The sequence below is a fragment of the Manduca sexta genome, chromosome 24 (assembly GCF_014839805.1).
Source record: "Manduca sexta isolate Smith_Timp_Sample1 chromosome 24, JHU_Msex_v1.0, whole genome shotgun sequence".
Taxonomy (NCBI): domain Eukaryota; kingdom Metazoa; phylum Arthropoda; class Insecta; order Lepidoptera; family Sphingidae; genus Manduca; species Manduca sexta.
Window position 1 is genome coordinate 4,665,981 of NC_051138.1, and position 24,287 is coordinate 4,690,267.

The 24,287-nt window shown below is 32.1% G+C and overlaps 1 protein-coding gene across 1 annotated transcript in view; it reads right to left on the reverse strand.

The window, feature by feature from the left end:
* LOC115443899 overlaps nt 1-24,287 on the reverse strand; it is a 52,004-nt gene that overhangs the window by 23,076 nt on the left and 4,641 nt on the right. The window contains exon 3 of the mRNA XM_030169492.2: nt 4,297-4,438. Within this exon, the coding sequence (XP_030025352.1) occupies nt 4,297-4,438 (142 nt within the window). The remainder of the gene's footprint in view (nt 1-4,296; nt 4,439-24,287) is intronic.

Consider the following 24,287-nt stretch of genomic DNA (forward strand, 5'->3'; position numbering starts at 1 on the left):
TTATTTTATTATTCACATTTATTATTCTGTTATTTTTTTGAAATGAATCCCTATCATATTATTATTATGTAGAAACATGATTTAACTTTCCAAACACTCATATCGTTGTCATAATTTATCTATGAGATACTTTCTCCCTAATATACTTCAATGTCAAACAATTAAAATATAAGTAATACTAACACACTACATTCATTTCTTAAGTTTTTGTCTCAAGCATCTTTAATCTAAATCCATCCCTGGCCGTCTGTATTACTTCCTCCCACTTCTTTGCACAAACATTAACGTCAGCCGCGCCCGAAGGAAATTGTTAATACTTACACAACCCGCCAAATATAATTGCTAAAATGTAACCATCATGTTTATGACAGTTACATGCATAATAAAACATTTCTCAGTATTTGTAATTACTGCTCTACATAAAATTATTGCTCAAAACAGTTCACTTATTTGGGATTCAATGGCACATATGTTTGTTAAGGTTTCTAAGTTAAGAGACGTAGTGGATAGAGTAAGAAATTAAGATACTTGCACGCCTTTTAAATATTCATAGTATTGAGAATATTGTCTATATCTTAATTACCATTACAGCGTCATTTCGATAATAGGATAGTAAAAATATTCTCCAATTTACATTTTTATTATTAGGCCGAAATTCATACTGTTTTTAAAAAACATATTCTTGTATAATTTGCACACTTCAACCAGAATAAAGTTCCTAATCGTTACCCTAAAAACAGAGAAATTGAATGTATATTGTCATCTCGAAAATGCAGCACCTAACCCTAAGTATTAAGACTACCCACCCGTACCTATTTAAATAGTTTTCATTCTCTAACCCCCTTAAAAATGGTATCATTGACGAAATATGCATTTTTGTGTAAATCTAGCCTTTGTTCGCGACTTCACCCGATAAATGATTTTTTCTGGAATAAAAGTCCAGCTATACATTTTCCAGGAATAAAAACTAGCCTATTCCCTACACCGGGTTTCAAAAAATCTCCATACGAAATTCCATTGAAATCCACTTGATAGTTAAGTTTTATCTTCTATCTTGTCTTGGTAGTTTAAGTTTATCACGTTCAAACTTTATTTTACATTACCCGTGTAAGAATATAATTTCAGACATAGAGACAAATGTATCATTGCGATTACATCAGATTTAAAAAATGTATACAATTGGAACAAACATTGTAGATAAATATCAAAACAGGTGACTACCATGGGCGGACCTTCATTGTGAAATGAAACCTAAACATGACTCGACTGCGAAGGTCACTCTAGTAGTTAACATTTTAAATATTATGTGAAACGAGTAGACTAATTCGGAGTTGCTTTGTTTATGAAACAACTACCATTGGGTAACTTGCAATGATTGCTTAAGATATTACATTCGCATGAGAAATGGAGTCATGCCTGAATTAGAATAAACGCGTTTCTTATGCACTTACAAGAGCCAATTTGTTATGTAAAACTAAAATAGGTATTGATATATTTTGTTTAAAGATCTAAGAGGGAAGCTATACATTATTATATACAATACTAGCGACCCGCCCCGGCTTCGCACGGGTGCAATATTTCTCCATTATTTAATGGATGTTATTATACATATAAACCTTCTTCTTGAATCACTCTATCTATAAAAAAAAAACCGCATCAAAATCCGTTGCGTAGTTTTAAAGATTTAAGCATACAAAGTTAGGGACAGAGAAAGCGACTTTGTTTTATACTATGTAGTGATAACCGGACGAGAAAATTAAAAATCCTCGCAATGGATTTCATTTCTTGTACCAACAACGTGATCTACAAAACGAAAAAACAAAACCAAAACAGATTTATGTCCCTGATCAGGTACTGTACAAATAGGAACATTTAAGTGAAATGTGTTATCTTTGTGAATAATTTATCGCCGATAGTGACCAAACGCTTCGACGCCCAGCAAGTCTGGTTTCGTGCCCTGAACTGAACGTGTTTCGACTAAATTAGACCTATTAAAACCGCCATGTTACTACTCACTAATCAATGTGTTTAAAGTGTCCTTAACAGGTAATGATGCAAATGCTTTTCCGTAATAAACACATCTATTTAATGCCATTAAACTGGGGTGATTAGATATAATTTCTTAAGAATTTCAGCTATAATTAAAGGGCTGTTTCATAGCTTTTATTAATTTCTATTGATCATAAAAACTAATGGTATCAATATCATATTCAGATCTGGAATGAAAGCGACATTTTGATATTAAACTGACGGCTTGTAATTTGTAATTAAGTACAATTTTCACATATAAGGCCAGACTTGCAAGGTTGTCCGACGAGATTTAGTACGAAGTGCAATTTGAATCATTACGTGAACTAACAACTTCATTACCCATAAATCAAACAGTTATCTATGTATCAAAGGCATGCGATACGATACAATCTTATTGTAATAGCAAGCTTGCTTGAAGAGAATCTGTTTATCTATTTGAAGATAAGAAGATTTACTAGATTTAAAAAAAAATCTTTCTTTGTTTATATATTGCGCTATGGGAGAAAAGTTTGATGTAAAGCAACGTTGTGGAATCGATTGTAGCAAATATTTATTTAGAATCTTACGAAGTACTATTATTTACGAACCTATGACAAGTTAAGACCTATCTTTTAACATAGAATTATTAAGCATATTGTGACTGTAGACTAAAAAATATATAAAGAACAATACGGTAAAAGTTTAGTAAAGTTATAGTCAAAATAAACAAACTACAAATATTAATGCAGAAGTTCAGAATCAGTCTGGAGTCTGGAATTTGTGCCCGATATGGCGATAGGCTCGCCCCTATCACATCACAGAACACACTTGACGAAAAGTGAGTGTCCTGGTTGCGCCTCTGCATACCCCTTCGGAGATAAATGCGTGATGTAAGTGTTTACAAATATTAACCTAGGCTTAGTAAAAACATGTCCAAGAACAGGATACTCTTAAAATCCATGTATTTAAAATTCACATTGTATCTAACAATAAAACGTGAGCCTGTCACAACAAGACAAGATTTTACGACAGCAACATTGTTTTAAGAAATCTAACCAACTATTTGGCTGACTCAGAGCCCGCCGAAGGCTTTCACGTGACCAGAATTTAAGTCAATGTCAGTATTGAGGAATCTATACTCCTAAAATAAATGCATTTTAACCAGAATTTAAGTCAATGTCAATATTGAGGAATCTATAGTTCTATAATGCTAAAGTAAATGCATTTTAACCAGAATTTAAGTCAATGTCAGTATTGAGGAATCCATACTCCTAAAATAAATGCATTTTAACCAGAATTTAAGTCAATGTCAATATTGAGGAATCTATAGTTCTATAATGCTAAAGTAAATGCATTTTAACCAGAATTTAAGTCAATGTCAGTATTGAAGAATCCATACTCCTAAAATGCTAAAGTAAATGCATTTTAACCAGAATTTAAGTCAATGTCAATATTGAGGAATCCATACTTCTATAATGCTAAAGTAACTGAATTTTTACCAGAATTTAAGTCAATGTCAGTATTGAGGAATCTATACTCCTAAAATGCTAAAGTAAATGCATTTTAACCAGAATTTAAGTCAATGTCAATATTGAGGAATCTATAGTCCTATAATGCTGAAGTAACTTTTTCCTGCCAGCCCGAGCTGGCTTCTTTGTTTCCTATATTTTTCATTTATTTTATTTTCAATATATATTGTCTTTTTTTATATAAGCTAATTTAATTAAGTAATGATTAAATATTGTCATGTACCTTGACTTATCAGAAGTGCAACTATATTCGCCTACGTGTTGAATAAAGCATTTTATTTATAACAACTGGATTACGCTTTAAGGTCAATAAACGATTTTGATGAAATTTGGTACGTATTTTAACCATAAAAAGGGTCATTTTTTTTTGGATTTTTCGCGCAGAGCCGCGAGCTATGCCTAGTGTCCGATATGTAAACGAAACTATTTTCGCAACTATCATCACGATAAACATCGGCCGTGAGGTCCTCTGACCTTCGTACGAGATCGTGGATTGTTGGCCGTATAGTGCCCTTTTGAACCCGTTTAATCAACTCTTTTTTCTTTGGTTGATATAACACTGTATTATAGATAGATTTGCAAGTATGGATTTTGATGGACTTGAAAAGATTTTTTTTATCCCTCTATATTATATACTCTTCCTTGTCATTGACATATGACACCATATTTAAAATTTCATAAATACTGGATTAAAGCTGCCAGTCTTTTAGAAAATCTAAAAGGCTTATTAGTGATCAAGACTCAATGCTATATTTACCCGTGTTAGCCCTAGGGTCTCTCGCTGCGGCAGACGAGAGATAGTTATAGTTGGAACCGAAGCTAGTGGCGAAGTCTGAAAAGTCTCCGAAGTGGTTGAATTGCGCTGACGTGAGCGCAACGCATGCGCACAGCACTAAAGCCTGAGGACAAATAGAAAAGGTTTGTTAGTAAAATTGTGGACAAACATCATTTGAAAAACTTTACGTGATCTTTGTGATTTGGAGATAACCGAACCCGCTTTTTGTAAATAAATTTCCTAACTTTAAATTGTTATACCTTTTATTACTTGTAAATTAAATTAGAATATATTTAATTAGGTACTTGTGCACTTCTTTATAAATAATAATAGATTAATTAAATGTAATATTTAGATCTCCTAATTTAAAAACTATAAACAAAGGAATGCAAATAAATTGTGTTCCAATTTTAAAAATAATAAACGAAGACTTAATAATTTGAATATAGATTAAAAAATGAATTATAACCTCGTATAAAATTGTATAATGTGATGAAATCGTAAGTAATGCTCTTGTTCACAATATTTATGTATTCAGTAACACCCAAGCAATTATATCAAAATATAATGCAACCATACGAGAATTAAAACATAAAAATAGATAATCGCATTTTGATTATATCATACTATAACAACAAGGTCGACAAATATCACAATATTATTTTAATGCGTTTAAATAGTAACGAAATAGAATGTAGCTACTTAGTAACTGACATGATTTATATTATAGTGCTGTGGTCAAAAATGTTATCAGCATTCGAAATTTAAAAAAATTAACCACGCGATTATAATTTTGAGTTTTGATTTCTATGCATATTATCTTAAATTTTTATACATGAGAGCTCTTGCTCGCGACTTCGCCCACGTGAAAGAATCTTCCGGGATAAAAGTCCCGCTATATGTTTTCCCGGAATAGAAAGCAGCCTGTAACCTTCCTTAGGTCTTAATATATCTCCATACAAAATTTTACAAAAATCCGTTCAGTAGTTTTTGAGAAAATCAATAACATACAGACATACATAAAAGAAACTGTTTTATAATCCTTGTTATAATTATAAAAAGGAACATAAAGCCTTAATAAAAACACAATTCATGAATGCATAGCCAAAACTTTTTGTTCTTCCTAAAAATCTATATAAAATACCTACCACATAGCATCTATAAAACACTTAAATATTACACACATGTCTAAAACATTACGATACTTTATCATAAGAACAATAAACCTTTTAATCACTCGGTGATATTAAGTAACTTAGTACATATCGTTTATATCTAGAACTGTCGATACATAAATAAACTCAGCGGTAGGTCTTCCGTGGCCTTCAGTACTTTCGAATGTATTTTTTGCTGATTGTCTTTTATATTAGAAGGACAATAATGTTTTAATTGTTGCTAAATCATAGAACTGTCATAATTTAAAGTTATACGAACAACGAAATATGTACTTAAAAATAATAGGTTAGGGAGCCATTTTGTTTACGGAGGCGTATCCGTATTTTTGCAATTAAAGGCGTTGTATTCGAAGTGCAGTTTTGGTAGCCGTATAGTTAAAAAAATAATACGCAGGCAAAAGCGTAATGTAACAATAGGGCCCATAACTTGAATCATTAAATAAATAAAGGTTACTCCAAAACTTGATCTAGAAAAAGTCATCCATAACAATTTTGATGTTTCTGCGTCTACGAATAATAAAAGAATACAAATATTCGTATTTAGAATGTTATAAAACAAAGTCATCCAACTAGGGATAAGTCATTTATGACACCGGTTATAATGTCACGTAGTGCCGAATAATCGATTATAAAAAAGCTACAACTGATCTCTGAACTAGTACCAATTTAAGGACAGTGACAAATAAAAAAATCAGTTAACATTAATTACTACAATACGACGATTGTTATAAAAACTATTTTTTATGGCAATTGTTGTTTTAAAAACTTATTCCAACTTGATATCATTGTTTTCTATAATGATTTCTTATGTTTACGCGAATTTTATACATTGAAATAAATCTATTTTCAATTTTTGCAACCTTCATAGCCATAGGGACAGACTCACTATGATTATAAAAGTTGCAAAATCTTCGAAACGTTGGGAGAAAATAATATAAAAACCCGATTAATAGTTTTATTACAATATTTAACTAATCCACAGATAGTAAAAGCGTAAAACCACCGCAAAGTAAATGCAATTAAAAACTTATAATTGTTTGCTGCCACCAGATCATTTTCACATAAATCATTATCTTTTATTAACTATCTCTGAGCGAATTTTCATCATAATTGCACAAGGCGTGGCTGGACCATAAACATCCAATACCATTTTGCAATTAATAATATCAATTAAGTATTAACGCGGCTTAGAATTAACTATGGCGTAAAGAGCTCAAACTTATCTAAACACTTCCTTATTTCAACAAAAATGTCCGAACAAGACTCATTGCTTAAAATTGCTATCTATTTCAATTACTTGTATTTATGTAATTTGAATTTTAATTATCTTGTATTTTACTTGAAATTGTCAACTTTTAAAATGCTGTAAATTCTAACTTCACGGTAAATCTTAATGATGTAAATGGCAGAGGCATGCAGTGTCGACTATTACACAATTTCTAGACAATGAACTAATGACGAGAATTGATTTAATTGTTCATCTCGAGTAATTATCACTATTAAATCAACGCCTGTAACTCATTATCATACGAACTAATTATTGTTTTATTTTTTTATTCCAGTTTAATGACGCATCCCGCGTCATGGTAAACCATGCAACCGCCCATAGATCGTAGTAATACTATACAGAATTTCAACTGTGTGGTACTCCACTGCGCTGTCACCCTTAGACATAAGATCCTGAGGCTCGTAATACATAGAAATTACGCTAGCTATAATGTCCTTCAAATCGGAACACAACAGCGCATGCGTGCTGCTGATTGGAGGTAGAAATAGACATTGCGGTAGCACCTATCCAAAGGGCTCCACACATACGACGGACCTACCATCAGTAATGTAGGTAAATAAGGAAGCTATAATTATATGGTGAGACAAAAGGATACATAGCGCAATATTTCGCAAGAGCTTTATCTGCAAACTAGGAAGGAAAACCACGGAAACGCAAACGAGATTGTTACGTAACTTGCACACATTCAATTTGCTGACGTAGAACAGGTCCGGGCAAGTGTGTGAACTTGATATGTGACCTCAAGTAAGGACCGCGTCGGAGGCGGACGTATGAACTCTAAACAGCCAGCTGTATAGTTCAACGAGGTATGCACACGTGTGAAGCGAATGCACACGGGCGGCAAACAACACGCACTATTTATTTATGACGTTAACTTCCTCGTGTTACCAAACTATTTTTTGCATGTTTAACAATTATTGCTTCACAAAAACACAAAAGGCATAAGATTCTTGTATGTAATTCTCAAAAAACATCACTCCGATCGCTGGTCACATTAATTGTTGTTATGTTTCTCAAATATGATTGAGCGATTGACTTGTGCAACTGTACAGAAAAATTATCATTATTCTGTGTGTGCATACTGTAAGTCAATATATTTAAATTTATTGCGCGTTACAACGGAACATGATAGTACGTACAACGAATATAACTCAACATCACTATATATCATGTAAATAATGCAAACTCGGTTGTAATAGTAATGTAACAATAAATCAAAATGTTAGGTGTTGGACGAAACGAAAGTACTACATCCAGTGACGTAAATAAAATGAAAGCAATATCCCATTAGACAAATACAAAACGTGGTACAAACGATAAGGATTATCTCGAACACAATCCGTCTAATAGAGATTTCGAAACGGCTCTCGTTAGCGGCCTTACGCCCGTCTATGTCAACCTCCTGCGCAACGTCCCTTTTACCGTTTCAGTTGTTGCAACTGCTTTCTCAGTATGGTAATGGGTAAGCTATTTACACGGCTGTAAACTGTGACAAATTTTATTAGTTTTTGTTGTGTTCCGTATATTGCGACTGTGATTTATGAGATTTCGCAACGTCTTTTTGTCGCATATGAATCAATTTATTCATAATTTCCTATAAGTTTAAGAATGAATTCATTCATAATTTCCTATTGGTTCAATTTTATATAAAATTATCTAATCCTATTATTGTAAGTTTGTTAATTATAGGGACAATGAGCTCATATACATACCTATATTATAGACTAATCAAAATATATATAAAAACATAACCCACACCATTATCTACATATTGGCATATTATAGAACTAAAAATACAATTACGACTAGGTTATGAAGTTATCTACAACTTGAGTTTCTTTTTAATTTTAAGATTTTTATTTTTTAAACAAAGATGTTTAATATTTCATAATATCGAATTAATTCCGAAATAATTTACGTTTATGTCGTTGTAAATACAGTCTTACTGAAATAAACATAAGTTTCACTTATCTGTCGACTGCGCGATTAATATCGACAGAATATAGCGTGAGATACGCAGCTCCTGTTTGCAATAAAGCATCAATTACTACTTATCTTAGTTTATGGTTGACAAATACTCAAAGCATTTGGGAAATATCCTACCTCCAAACATTTAAGGTTCTTTCATAGACATAATTTCTTATATTTATTGCTCTTTGGTATTAATAAATCTGCAAAAAAACATACAACCATGTTGAACAGCTTAAAAAATTTCACAAAATTTTTATACAAATATTTTGAACTTTAAACTCCAAAATCGCAAAACAGTACATACTATACTATTATCGAAATCTGAAATGTTATGAAACAAACATAAATAATATTAAACGCATTGAAATAACTTAAATATTCAAAGTTGGTAAGCGACGGTGTTTATGTCTAGGAAGTTCGTGTATTGATGAAACTATGCTGCTGATAAGACTGTGACGATAAGTCTCGATATATACGCCAACGTAACCAACAAACCAGTTCGGCCCTTTAGTGTGAATATTGCGCAAATCCTTATAATCTGGATACTTAGGTTATCGCTAATAGACTAGTACAATTTTGTTAAGTCAGCACATAACTATTGAATTAATTTTAATTAATTATAATTCTGTTATTAATTTTTGATTTTATTTTTGTGGCTTTATTTATTTCCATTTATTCGAGGGAATGGGATTCCATTTATGAATATGCCAGAGATTTATTTCATATTATAAATTATAATTTCTACAAAAAATTGTTTTCATTTAACTTTAGCCTTAACTTCATACTAAATTACCTAATCTGCGTGTATTTTATGTGCATGCTTTCGCTGTTTCGTAATAGCAGCCCCGAACTAAGGGTACTGTGGTCGCATACCAACTCCAAGGTCTAAGAAGTAGTTCCCTACATACCAAGGCGGCTTTCTAAGACCGTGTGGTCACAAAATGTATTGCAGCCTGTCCACAATGTCACGTGGTTTGGATGCAATTATAGAGAATTCTGCAATACCGCCGTTTGTAGGGCGTTATGAATGCATTATCGATTTTCTAATTTTATTGTGGTATGTACGCAATCTTTTAAAACTGTAAGTGAATAAAATTTAAAACCAAGTTAAATTGATTTTTAAAATGCGTTTTTTTTAATTTCAATTAATTTAATTATATAAGATAATAATCTAAAATGATCGTAAATAAAATTGATCATTTAGGAATTATGTGCGTGTTTTATATTTTATTTTATGATCACATTTTTACATACATAATAACATCACGCATTTTATCCCCGAAGGGGTATGCAGAGGCGCAACTAGTGCACCCACTTTTCGCCAAGTATGTTCCGTCCCATGATGTGATAGGGGGCGAGCCTATCGCCATATCGGACACAAATTCCAGACTCCGGGCTGATACTGAGCAGAAAAACCCAAATATCACTTTGCCCGACCCGGGATTCGAACCCAGGACCTCAGAGCGGTATTGTACCGGACATGCAATACAACTACGCCATCGAGGCAGTCAGTAATCACATTTTTGTGTTATTTTAATGCAGAGAACATAATCATGAACCTTTGCTTTTAATTCACGAATAAATGATATAATTGACGTTATTACAGCATAATATGTATGTATAGACTGACACGTAATTCATCCGGTAATCATCGTAATATACTGTTAAATGTTCATTTACAAGGCACACTTGATTGCGGTTTCCTTTTTTGTGCACTTATTCATATTCATTTTTTTATTCGTTACAATGATCAAACATTGTTTTTATAGTTCGGCACCTAATAGTAAGACCTTCATTGCGTATTTCGCACAATACGAGAGGATCTTAAGAGCAGCCTTAAGTGGAGTAAAGATGGGGTTCTTGCCTTAGGTGATCAAGTATTTTTTTCCAAAAGCCTCATTGTGTGACTTGATTTTAACACCGAAAATTTTACATTAAACTTTGGTCTCACGGTCTTTGAAATTGTTTTAATAATACAACTGTCTATTTGATTGTTTACCTTTGGACCTTTAAATAAGTCAAAGGGATTTCACAACAGTCCGCCGTAATATATGCGTGGGTCAAGATTTAGAACCGAGATTGTTTAGTATTCGGTATAACAGAGCGATTCTCCGATTCCGACCGCATTTGTTTGCATCAGTTTCGAAAATCTCATACAAATGAGCCCTTTACGTGAAGTTTGTGTTGTGACATTTCTATTGTTATGGCCACGTTTTACTAATTTTGGCGGACGGCCGCGAAAATATTTACTCACATCACATATTTTTCTGGGATAAAAATATAATTACCAGAAAATTATATAAGTTACTGTCTATCCCGGTACATCGTTATAGTGGATTATACTAAGAACAGACAGCAAGCGGAGTCACGATCCAAACCTAGTTAAGTTAAAAACAATATCAGAAATATTCCATTTATAAAGTTAAGATAATTATACACATTGTAATTAACGTTGCTAAAGGTGTATCCAGATCACTTGAAAATGAACTTTAAAGGACTCATTTTGGTAGATTTATCATAATTATTTGACGCGTCTTATTTAAACTATGTTGTGGTAGGTCGTAAGTTATCGCTTTATATGTTTCACACGTTTATGAGCGACGATGGCCTCATCGGTTGTGGAACGGACTGCTGAGATGAATCTCCGTAGGTTCAAAACTCAAGCGCACACCTGTGACTTTTCTAAAATGTGTGTATTCTTTGTGAATTGTCGATTTCTTTAACGGTAAAGGAAAACATCGTGAGGCCACCTGCATACTTAGAAATTCTCTATAAGAATTTTGAGGGTATGTAAAGTCTACCAATCCGCACAGAGCGTGGTAGACTAAAGCCTAATTCCTCTCAGTAGTAGATGAAGCCCGTGCCCAGCAGTGGGACAGAGTCGTTATTAATTATGATTATACATGTTTATAGTCGGTGATTTGAATGTTAAGCGTTCATTCCAATAATATGATTTAAAATCAACGGATTTGTAAGGTTAAGTTAAAATTTTTAAAGACGACATGAGCTGTCGACTGATTATAAGAATAACGCGTCTTAGAACTTTTTATGATGCTACAAATATAGATGGAGCATACACCTACTAATGCAGAATCTCATACAAAAAATCTCCAATTTACAATGAAAATAAAGACTTTTTTTCTAATCTCATGTAGTTACACACACTAATTTTTATTCTTTTTATCTAGCCATTATATTAGTAAGGGCCAGTGGAAAATGGTCCATATGAACCGATTCCTGCCAGCTTCACTTTCGTAATTTATATATCTAACCATTATTAGAACGACTTGCACACCGGATATATGCAAATTAGTGTCTATAATATATTGTGTCGGATTACTTTTTGGAAAACTTTACCTTTCGCCAAGAGCTAAACTTTAATGAATCATTCTTTGGATTAATTACTTTAAAGTATAATTAAGACAACTTTGCGGAAAGGACCACCATAGCGAACAGCAAGCAAAACTATAAGAAAATATCGCACTCTTAATAAAATAATGACACATTCCAAAATTGCCAATTTGTAGGAATCGTCAAACAACCAATTTCTGTTTGCTACCTTTTAGTTTTTCCCCTTTTTTTCATACTATAGGTTTCATTTTTTACCTATCTTTAATAAGCTCAATTTTTTAGCGACTTCAAAGAAAAGGTAGCTCACAAAAATTAGTTTTCCGACAACTGCCACAAATTAACATTTTTGTAATACGTCATTATTTTATTAAGAGTGCGATATACTCGATATTCGAGCTCAATGCTTAAATTTTAATATCGCGTCCATTCTACTCCAACCATTCGGATAGTTAGTCTAAGCTGTGATCATGTACACTATAAATTACAAAATTAATTTACTTAATGCCAAATATTTCATTAACAATCATTATCAAATTGCATTATAAAGTAAAACATGATTGATTATGACTGGAAACAAATTAAAATTTTGGACTAAGATAAATATTGTAGTACTAACGCGATCATATTCTAAATAAATGTGTTCTAGGTTATTAGTATACAAAATGTTTGTTGATCTATTTAATACTAGCTTTTGCTCGCGGCTTGGCCCGCGTAAATGAGTTTTCCGGGATAAAAGTCCTGTTATATATTTTACCGGGATAGAAAGTAGCCATTCCCTATATACCTATTCCTAAATTTTTAGGATCTTAAACTATGTCCATATCAAATTTCATAAAAATCTTTTCAGTAAATTTTGAGGGAATCCATAGCAAACAGACAGAAAAGGGGACTTTGTTGTATAATATGTATAGATAAATGCGAAAGTTTCGATCTTTGTCACTAAATCACGCCGGAACGGCTGAACGAATTTGGATGAAATTTAGAACAGAGGTAGATTATCATCTGAAATAGCACATAGGCAACTTTTTATATACAACGTTCATCAAGGTAAAACATTTTCACGCGGACACAGTAGCGAGTAAAACCTAGTATTTAATAATTGTACCATCACTTGACTGTCAATTGAAAAGCGGCTGCCGATAGCCCTTTGAAAGCGACTTTAACGGATACGAAATAAAGTCTATTTTTGACAACCCGGACAATATATAGGTTAAAAAAGTTAACACTTGGCACTGTTGTATTAGTCCTAACAAAACTTACAGAAGTGCCATAAATGCCTTGATATTACGCCACCATAATGGAGTAATGTAAACGATCATACCATGTTATTGGCTAAGGCCAAATTAAAATCTGAGACAAATCATGTTTTATGGTATCCAAGATCTGTTGTTAAGATAATAAAGTCTGCAATTTAAGCCATTTTACACTAAACAGCATATTTAGGCAATTCATCTCGCTCCATTAATATAATAACGTATATATTGTTGAATAAGGTCAATAATGATCAAAAGCGGCCGGATCGCATGCCTGCGGCCGCGCTGGCTGTGAACAATTCACAAATCACGCGTATGCGTGCCACTGTGAAACTAAATCAAGTGTGAACGCACCACGTCGGGTTGCGACAGCGTGACGCAACGTGCGCCCGCGCCGCCTATTGTATGGATTTTAACAAGATCTTTGACATTCCGTCACATGTTAGGGTTTTAATGGAAAACATTTTTTTGTCGCTCATTAATTGGTTGGCGAAGTCTCAGTATCTCTAGAATACTTATTTGGGTAGTTTATAGCAAAGTCCAACCGCACGTCGTTTTAGATAAATAAGCCATTATATTTAACAGCACTCATATGAATTATGCTAGACGTGAGCAAAACGAACACTTTAAGCACGATCAGCGATGTTTAATTTAGAACACATAAATAATACTTTCGAAACTAATTCATCTTACATTATTCGCACCTTTGAATTTGACACTATAAATACCTTACCGATTCTATCAATTTATGTATTCCTGTTTTTTTTAATATGATCAGTACTTGAAATATTTTTTGACATACATACTTAACAAAACAAAATAAATATATTTTTATGTAAAAATAATTTATTACATTATAATATAAATTCTAAAAAGGCCTGCATATCGCATTCCGTAATCGACATCCCTAATTAATGACAAACCACTAACTGCTAACAGAACACAGCCCTACATACAAGTATCAATTTTCATAGAACTTTATATGAGTAATACGTTCGACATCACTTCCGAAATACAACGTTTATATTAACAATTGCACGATTAAGATCAATGAAACATTATCTGTATTATACATGACTGCATCCGCTATGTTGCGTGATAATATGGACATTAAGTTCAAATTTGCGTGATTTTTAATTTAATAACAAAACAGCATCACGTAAACCGGATTCACGGTCATGCACCCAACATCTCGGCCACGTGCGATTTCACCTATTAACGCATTTAGAATAATCATTTAAATTATCTAAGATCAATATAATTATGGTAATACCATCAAAGGCGTGAATGCGAACTGTAATTATTAAATTATAATTATTGCGTTATATAGCGCGTATTTAATTTAATTGCATTTTTTACGCATCGATTATTTCGTTAAATTTGCAACGGGAAGACCGCACGTTAATGTAATTTAGTCATTGACCGTGAGAACATAAAAGTGATTTTATCGTGTTGCACAATTACATTTTGATCATTGGGTTTAACTTTTTTTTCATAGCAGGTGCTGTGGCAATGATAGTGGCCAGTTTAATTGGTTGTACCAACTTATCTTTACGCGGGATATTGTACAACGTTGTAATATCGGAAATCTGTCATTTCCTTACTATGTACAGTCAGCCACAAAAGTAATTTAAGAAATTCAAAATTGCATATCGCCTTTAAACTTTTCTATCAACAATGGTGTTTTTAGCACCATACGCTTAAAGCGATAACTTCATTTTAAATCAAGAAAAAAGTATATCTCGATGTGTAGAAGCGAATTCGTTCAGCTACTTTTGTGTCTAACTGTATATTAATTTTGCTTAACTTTAATATTACTTTCGATAATAATAAATACTCCTGACAGTAAAATAAGCATGTAAAATACACAGGTATCTTTATACTTTAGAAAATTCAGTTTTTAAACGTCCTATTTAGTTCATTATTCACATAGAAAATATTAAGTCTTGTATGTCGTTCTATGTGTGAGGATTAGAAACTATAAGGTATTCAACACCAATGCGGAACTATTATGTATGCGGATTAAACAATTACCCATTCCATACAAGTCTGGTTATGAAAATAAGCGGTCGCAACAGGATCAACTACTGATATAAATTATAAGATAGAATAAAAATAAATTAAATCGTTCATAAATAACAAAACAGAATTATAAAGTATTAATTTCGATTGAATGCAGGTATGGCAATAATTCCTAAGGTAAAGGAACCCTTAAAGCCACCCTAATTTTAAAATCATTACATGAAAAAATATTTAAAAAAATCAAATACAATAAAATAAGTATAAAAAATTCGTAGTAAGTTACAATACACCAAAAACATGGATGGGCCTTGTTAGGAACCGGGCTGTCTTCGGTCACCTTACAACATAATACTTAATTTATGTACTCACATATGCTACTGTTTCGAAAATATTATGCTACAAATTCCTGTATAATAAATCAGAATTATCTCTCACTAAACATTCAAGATAAAACGTTTATTTGTAAGGTACTTATAGTAATTTTACCGATAACAATTTTCCATTATTGTCGGCTAGCTAAATGAAAAACATTTACATAAGCTATGTTTTTGATTATAGTGAATGATACGCCTTGCTACAAACTGCTACATTAATTTCACATACTGTAGTCACATAAAATTATACATAGTCAGTAATACATACATTAACATGATTTCGGAAAACACACGCGAATACCCATTAGTTTCCAGATAACTTAGAATTTATAATTGAATTACTTAATTATTGAAATGAATTTTAATTTAGGTTTAGGTTTTGATTTTCATTGCACTAGTTTCCTAGGATATAGGCATAGTTTGGAATTCCTCTGTTAAATATCGTACATGCTAATTTCACAGATATGCCTGCGTACTAAAGTTACTTGTAGTTATTAAGTGTTTGATATTGCAATGGACATATTTTTATAATATAATATTTTTTATTAGCACCTTTTTTATCAAAATAAAATTCAAATCATCAAACATAAAATTCGATGCTACAGAATTGAATTCCAAATATTTCATAGTTTTCGATCCTTCGAAAGTATCTATACTATCGAAATATGCCATTATAGTCCTTAAAACTATAAAATCTACCCTAGACTGTTGCAATGTCCTTTGCAGCCGATTCACGTGCAACCTAGATGCACTATGCAACGGTAAGTGATGTTTTGTTTTTACTCACGTCGCGGTAGAATGCTTCGACGCGTCCCTTTTAGGTCATGATGTTAAGGCTATTAGATGGGCTCACGATATCGCATATACAAAAGTATTGACCAGTGTATTGGGAAATAAGATGGATCTGTATGGTCTTTGGTAAAGTAGGACAAGACCATCCTAGTAACCTTCTACAGTGCTGGAAAGAAATGGATTCTGATGTGTCGAAAGTCTCCTATTGTTCCTAATCACGTATAACGCTACTAGAGTGATATAAAAAGGCGTGATTGCAAAAAACCATATATTTTTTATTATTTCCTTAATTGTTTACTATGATTGTAAGCGAATGTCACCTATATTCTGAAGGTCGTATAATGGCGGACACGCGAATCTCCATTCGCGCCTACATAATTGCAAACCGTTTCGACCGTAACGGCAACGATAATAGCTATTCAGTGTTACAATCTATTATAAAATTGTGTATAAAAGTTATCGAAAGTGGCTGAAGGCCGCGGCCCCGAAAATGTTATTATGTAAAAACTGTTTTGTAGCAAAAATTCGACGCGCTATAATTTAAACTTAATTAATCCGTTCTGTTAAAATTTAAATAAACAAAATAATAAGACTTATATTTTCATGTTCTGTACCGATGTTTTAATACTAGCAAATTGTTTTTAAATTGGTTAGTGTAATATTAATTATACTGCAATATGAAGATACTTTCTGATTTATATAATGTCTGGTTTTGGATGCAATTAAACTGAAGTTTGTCCAACATTGCAACTTTCTTGAAAACAGATATTATGTATAACAATGACAATGCATTCTGAGTGGAAAGTATCTATTCTTTTATTCGGCACTGAGCACATTCACGTATTGAGGTCATTTTGTTTTGAACTCTCTGTTGGATATTCTAGAATGTTCTTTGACATTTATAAACTTTGTAAAGTTTGCTTGTTTTATGAATTACGAGTGTAATGAATTTAATTTTAAAGAATTATTTAAATTTTATGAATCTACGGACTATACCAACCAGTGGCGAATAGTGAAATTTTCCGAAAGGAATGTCGACACAAAATATTGGAACACTGATAAATAGAGCACTGACTTTAGTTAACTTGTAAAAACTTATTAATCACAGCCAAAAACTAAACGTGTTCAAAACAGCATGCCAATGAAACATAACCTCTATAATTATCATAAATTTATGTCCAATTTACTACGACAATTTCCACGATTCATCGCAATGTATTTCCTCAGAATTTCTCAAGTCGAGTTAAATAAATTATAAGGACGAAAATCCAACGAGAAATTAAATAAGGTGCGTTGGGGTTAAATCGGACGCTTTTTCGACGTGTTAAACAGTGTTCTCGAATTATTTTTTTACAAAAATTCTATAGAAGTTATCATAATGAATTATTAACTTAGCTATATGTTATTAAATATACTAAATGGTATATATTTTTTGAATTCCTTATATATAACAGTTAATTTTTTATAAGGCTTTAAATAAGTACTATACTTTTAGAAATGTGTGAGAAAGATAGGACCTTCACAGGTATAGTTCGGACTACTATCTAAAACCGTCTATGATACAGGGATTCTAAAATCCATAAAAAGAGCATATTCTGATCTAGATAGATATTTCTAAACATTCAAAAAATTTAATAAATATCTTAAGAAATTTTTAGAAGCGCACTTTGTTTTTTTAATAGTTCTAGGCATACGATCTTACCTCATATGAGTGAAACTGTAGATATATTTTAAAATATTCGAAGAAATAGTACGTACACGTGTAAATAAATAACAAATAAACAAAATAGACCATTCACCTGAACTAAAAAAAAATACATAATTAATGAGTTCAGACGTCTTCGTGTATAAATTTTGACAAAAACTTGCAATATTTTACAAGTGCTAGATCTAACGATTTTAATCCGTACTTTAACGACAAATAATTGTATGTGTAAAGATCGGATCTCAGGGAATATAAGTGTTTCGACAAATTTGAATAAACAAGTCACAAGATTTATTTGCTTTGTGATACTATATAGCTACAAAATTAATTAAAAACAGTAAATACTCAATTAAAATTAAGCAAATTCTTGCATGGGGTTAATCCGGATCTGCCAGGGAACGACGAAATACCGATATTCTGTTTGTTAGCACTGTACACATTATTTACTTGACAGAATCACTTATGTGAACTAGTGGAACGTAGGGAACAAGATGGGGTCGCAGGTAGTGTTGTCCGAAAACAAAAATTATAAAACAATTATGAGTTATTTGATTTATACGATTTTACACCTCCTACGATCTTACCCCAACGCGCCTTAATTGGGTTATGATACGTAAATACTCACTCAGCTAATCCAATTATAACCTTAATGTTTTGTTTACGATCTTAAAATTTCACGTTGCTCATGCAAATTAGAATTTTATTATTATTACGTTTGGTCATTGATTTCCTACTATCGCTAGTGCTGAAATATAATTCGATATATTTCGATATACTAGGGTCGAATTACTGAACGAGTTGGCACCGCATTATTTAAAACTAGAGTTAGGCAATTTTATCTATTAGACCAAGCAATTTTTTTTACTTTCTAAATGTAACGGTTGATAATTCTGTCGTTTTTACGCAATATGTGTTGAAGGTATGCTAAATGTTTTCTGTACGCATGTAAGATGACATCAATAAGGTTCATTTTATGTCTATCTCGATTTAAGCACTAGCAAAGAATAATCATGCTATATTTTTACCAATATACATCTATACAAAGAGGCAATACATAATATAATGCCAAATTAATTAAAAATCTATTTTTAAACTCATATCCTCTTTTCGATTCGAAAATCTCAGTCTATATTACTATTTACTTTAAATTATCACTTTTCATCATATCCAACGTCAAATACTCAAATTGCGTAAGGTAGTGACGAAAAATGTAACGTCATTAGTGAAAATTCCTTGCACATTGTATTGGACAATGATATAATAATCGCACGGCGGTGTTAAAAGTGATAGGAGCGTAAAAATTAAAAGTTAACATTCACGAGTAAACGAGTTACATCATGAAATGTAAAAACGTGTGTCAGCCATGAATGGAACGGCGTACGTCACATGACGCGGGAAACACGACGGCCGACGGCCGACGACTGCGAATAGGGTTGCCAAGTTTGTCAAATTATAAAAAATGTACTAAGAAACGACTCACGGAGGTTATGAACTAAAATATCAAGGTATCAATTTGTTGCCAAGCAGTACAGTTGCTAAATTGTTGAAGCAACTGTAAATTTCATAGAAGCATAGTTTCGGCAACAAGTTGATAGGGCTTGTACGATGCCTAAAAGTTTAGGTATTAATATCTGCTCAAGATAATCTTAGCTTAGTTTTTATTTCGGATTCAGATCTAACATCGCAGACAATTTATTTACGATATTTTTCATTTTGGATGGAACTGAAAAATTTCAAGTGAGATGTTGTTCTAACATTTAATAAACTTGCTATAAATTACTAATTACTGCCATTTTCAATAAACGATCCCAATCGCTTTTTCGATCTATCTCAAAAATGGACCAATCAGAATACAGTTTTTGTTTAATACTTACAAATGAGTTATTTTGATTGGTTCATTCTCTGAATGGGATTGAAGATCAGGATTAGAATTATTTATTGAAAACGGCAGTATCTAATTAATAAACAAGATTTCTTTTCAGCAATATACCGTCTCAATACCAAAAGAACACTACTAAATTATCCAATTCTCTTTTCACGTCGTCAAATTGATACTATAATATTTACTTTTAATTTTCACACATTTGATAACCATAAGTGTAACATACGGGTACGGGAGGCGCGCGCGCAGACCGGTCGCGCCAATGAACTTCCGCCTTCCGACAGCACATGCACACGTTTATTTATAGCTAATATTTAATATCAACTTTTTATCTTAAGGAAAAGGGCTGACGCGTTTACTAACAGTGTTCATAGACTTGGTAATGAACTCGTTTCTCGCTCAGAAAGTGATACAAAAACTTATTAGTATTGTCATTTGTACTGATTAACATATCAAACAATTTCATCTTGTAATTATAGACTTCACTTTAAAAATCATGTTTTAAACTATCATCAAAATGTTACGAAACATTAACATAAATTTCATATTCAGCAGTTCATTTTCTTTGTTCACTAAGTAACAAATCTCGACCCACGATAATCTATAAATTATATACCTCATTAATTATCGATAACCGAATTCGAAGACCAATTGCGGCCGATTGCGAACTTTCTCGAAGACACTACAGACGATATAATGATCATTAAAGCATACGAAATATATATTATGATAATCGGTTTGAAAAATAAATTGGAAACTTGAGATGTACTCGAAATTGAGCAACACGAGCCATCTCGCGTAGTTATCTAATAACCTCTTATTACAAAATGAGACGTAAACATTTGTACTGAGTAAAAAGTCGAGAAACTCTTTTATGTAACGCACGTAACGGGTAAATTAACCAATATAAATAAAGACTGATTGAAAATATTAAAACTTATCAACTACAGCCACATACAAAGCGATATACAAATAATAAATATTACACTACTCAAGTTCAAAACAATTAACTAATAAATAAATTTAAATTTAAATTATTACTCAGGTATGCCGACTGATATATACAATATGTCATCACACATTTGTATGACATGTTGGCATATAAATTAACACAAACAAAAGGTCGAAACGGAGATGCACAGATATATTTCAAATGTTGATGGAACATGTACAGGATTGGAAGCGAGGCCGTCGATTATGTAAATACATACAAAGACAAGGTCTCATTGGACATTAAGACTACAACTACGTATTTAAAATCACCTTGACTCGTTTACGACGCGACCGAATCGACGAAAGGAAGTTTCGTTGTCTACAATGGAAGTAACAATTGCCTTCGTGGTCAATGGCGTGCCATGGTATTCAAAAAGTAATAGATTTGTCGTTAACAAACACAGTTCAGACCGACATGGTCCCAATTGAGATGTTTATATACGCTACGCGAATTACAATACTAGTTGTATTTTATTTGTATTTAATACGTCATCTGACATGTCAATGTCAAGAATGTATCTTTTATCGTTTGATTTATTAAGATTGGCAGCAATGGTGAAGTCCATATAAACCGATTCCTGCTGGCTTCCCTTTATATAGAATGTCATAATTATCATTTAAATATATTGAATATATTATGTAATTGGCAAGAAAGGCTTTTGATTTATTTATATACAATTATCATTAGAACAGTTTACAAACCGCATTTATGTATAATGTACCTGTAAGTTGTGTCGAGAAAATTTCGCCTTTCGCCACTGATTGGCAGATTTTTGAATATCATTGATAGCATGTGACAAGAAATAGGCTTAAACACACTCGCCCTTAAATGGATCGTGAGGTCGTATGGAGCGTGTCTGCGATTGCCATCAATTTCCTTGTTTCGATATAATTACAGATCTGAGGTGCGTGTAAATTATTATTTCAATAAAAAATGTAATACGCATGTTTGCGTCAGAATCTTTGAGTAACGTCAAAATAGATTGATGAGTTAAAGTTCGTGTTTGATGAAATGATTATATTGATTGATAGGCATTTCTTCAAGCATTTGATGTTAAAAATAAAAAGCAGTTAGTTTCCTAACCTAATTGTAAGCCTCTGTAATATTATGATGTCGTTATGTTAATATTGTAGCTCTGACTAAAATAAATTGTTTAATAATTTATCAAAATGCGTCGAAATGGAATGAAAATATCGTTTTTACCGTTTTTTAAGATATGACATAATAAATCATTAAACCTCGGATTTATTTGTCAACAAAACGAATGATATTGGAAGCCCCTTTCTTGAAGGAAAAAATGTAAGTTTATTTTTTATATATTCATTAAAAAAACGCCGATGTGACATGAATGTTTATTTAATATTACTTTATTTATAATAACAATATCTTTTGATTTCACTCTCAAAATGTCTTTTTCAAGCCGCCTTTATCCTTGCTTCACTCTCAAAAATGTCTTGCTCAAGTCGATTGAGTTTTGTAAACACATATTTTAATAAATTTCTTAGCATTATTTTATGTTGTTACAAATTTTCTTCTTACGATTACTATTAACATGTTCAGAAAAAATGAATTATGTGATGGAATGTCTCAGTCGAATCATAGATATATTATAAAATTATTAATATTAAACCCTTCTTAAAATATATGAAGGCTAATACAAAGGCGTTGAGAAAATTCCGTCATTGCGCAATCATCAATCAGTCATTTTGTTTTAATCATTGATGATTGCTCAATCTCTGACAATTACTCATCATATCTTAATGTCAAATTGTTTTAACATCAATGTATGACTGCGGATTTGTCAATAATACAAGAGGTTGTAACGCAACGAATAAATATAATTGTTAAACTATCCATCATGGTCAATGAAAGTGTACTGATTGATATATATAGGGAGATTGACCAGTAAAATCTATAGGACGTTTAAGGCCAGAATATAAAGTAAACATAAAGAAATCACCAGGAAAATGACAACAGTGTACTCATTGATATAGATAGTCAAAATGACCAGTAAAATCTATACGCCGTTTTAGGCCAGAATATAAAGTAAACACAAAGAAATAACCAGGAAAATGACAAAGTCATTCGTATTAACATCTTAAACGTCATAATGTTCTGGAAAACGATGCCGAGATTTTCGCTTTCTACAAAGATATAACTTGGAACTGCACAAGCGCTTTCTGTTACACAATTGTTGCGACAGCGCTCTTAACATCCCAAACCCTATCATTAAAGTGCTATTATTTTGGGCACCGTCTCGACATCGACATCAAATTGTTCTGAGTTGTTTTGTTCTGTTTGATAGGCCTACTATTGCAAGGGTTAAGTTTTTTTATATCTTTATACGTTTAATTGTATTTATGAACACGAAATATCATAGGTGGATAATTTAATAAAAAAACATTGCGTGACAATTATATCCACAAAACGATTATTAATATTCTGAATACTAATGTATTTCTTTACGTAGATAACTTTTTAATTAGTCGGAAAGAAGTAATCATTCGTAACAGTATTAACACTTGCACGAGATATCATGTGACGGTAGATAGTTTTTGCAAAAATAAACCTTATAATCCCCGGAACTAATAAACGCACTCCATAATTGCAAAATAGGTCGTTCACCCACAATCCGCGAAGCAATGAAGGTCGCTTTTTACATATCGCGGTCACGAGAAGTATTCGCGCATATGAACAAAAACTTTTTGCAGTTATCATAGTATCTTTAACACCCTTGGCCGTAATTATATGGGTTTTAATTCCGTAGGCTTTAACAATAGATAGCTGTGAATTAATTTGCATAGATTATTGCATAGTACTATATTATGTTATTAAACATATTTACATCACGCCTCTATCGAATAGGGGTAGGCAGAAACTATGGATTTCAACTTTACACGATATTTTCATACTTCTCTCACTTCCTTGACCTTCATTAATCAATTATGTTATTATGTCTTCAAAATGTGCGCTTTTACGTGTTTTCTATCTTGGGTTTTGTTCAGAAAGATTTGGTTTATATTTATCACAGAAAAAGCTTTAAGAAAACTCCATAAAAATTAGAAAGGATTATCTGACTTTGAAATCGAGAATCCGCGAGATATTGGTTCGTGCCTAATAATACTAGATAAATTAAATGGTTTAAGTAAAGAAATGTCGTCAACTA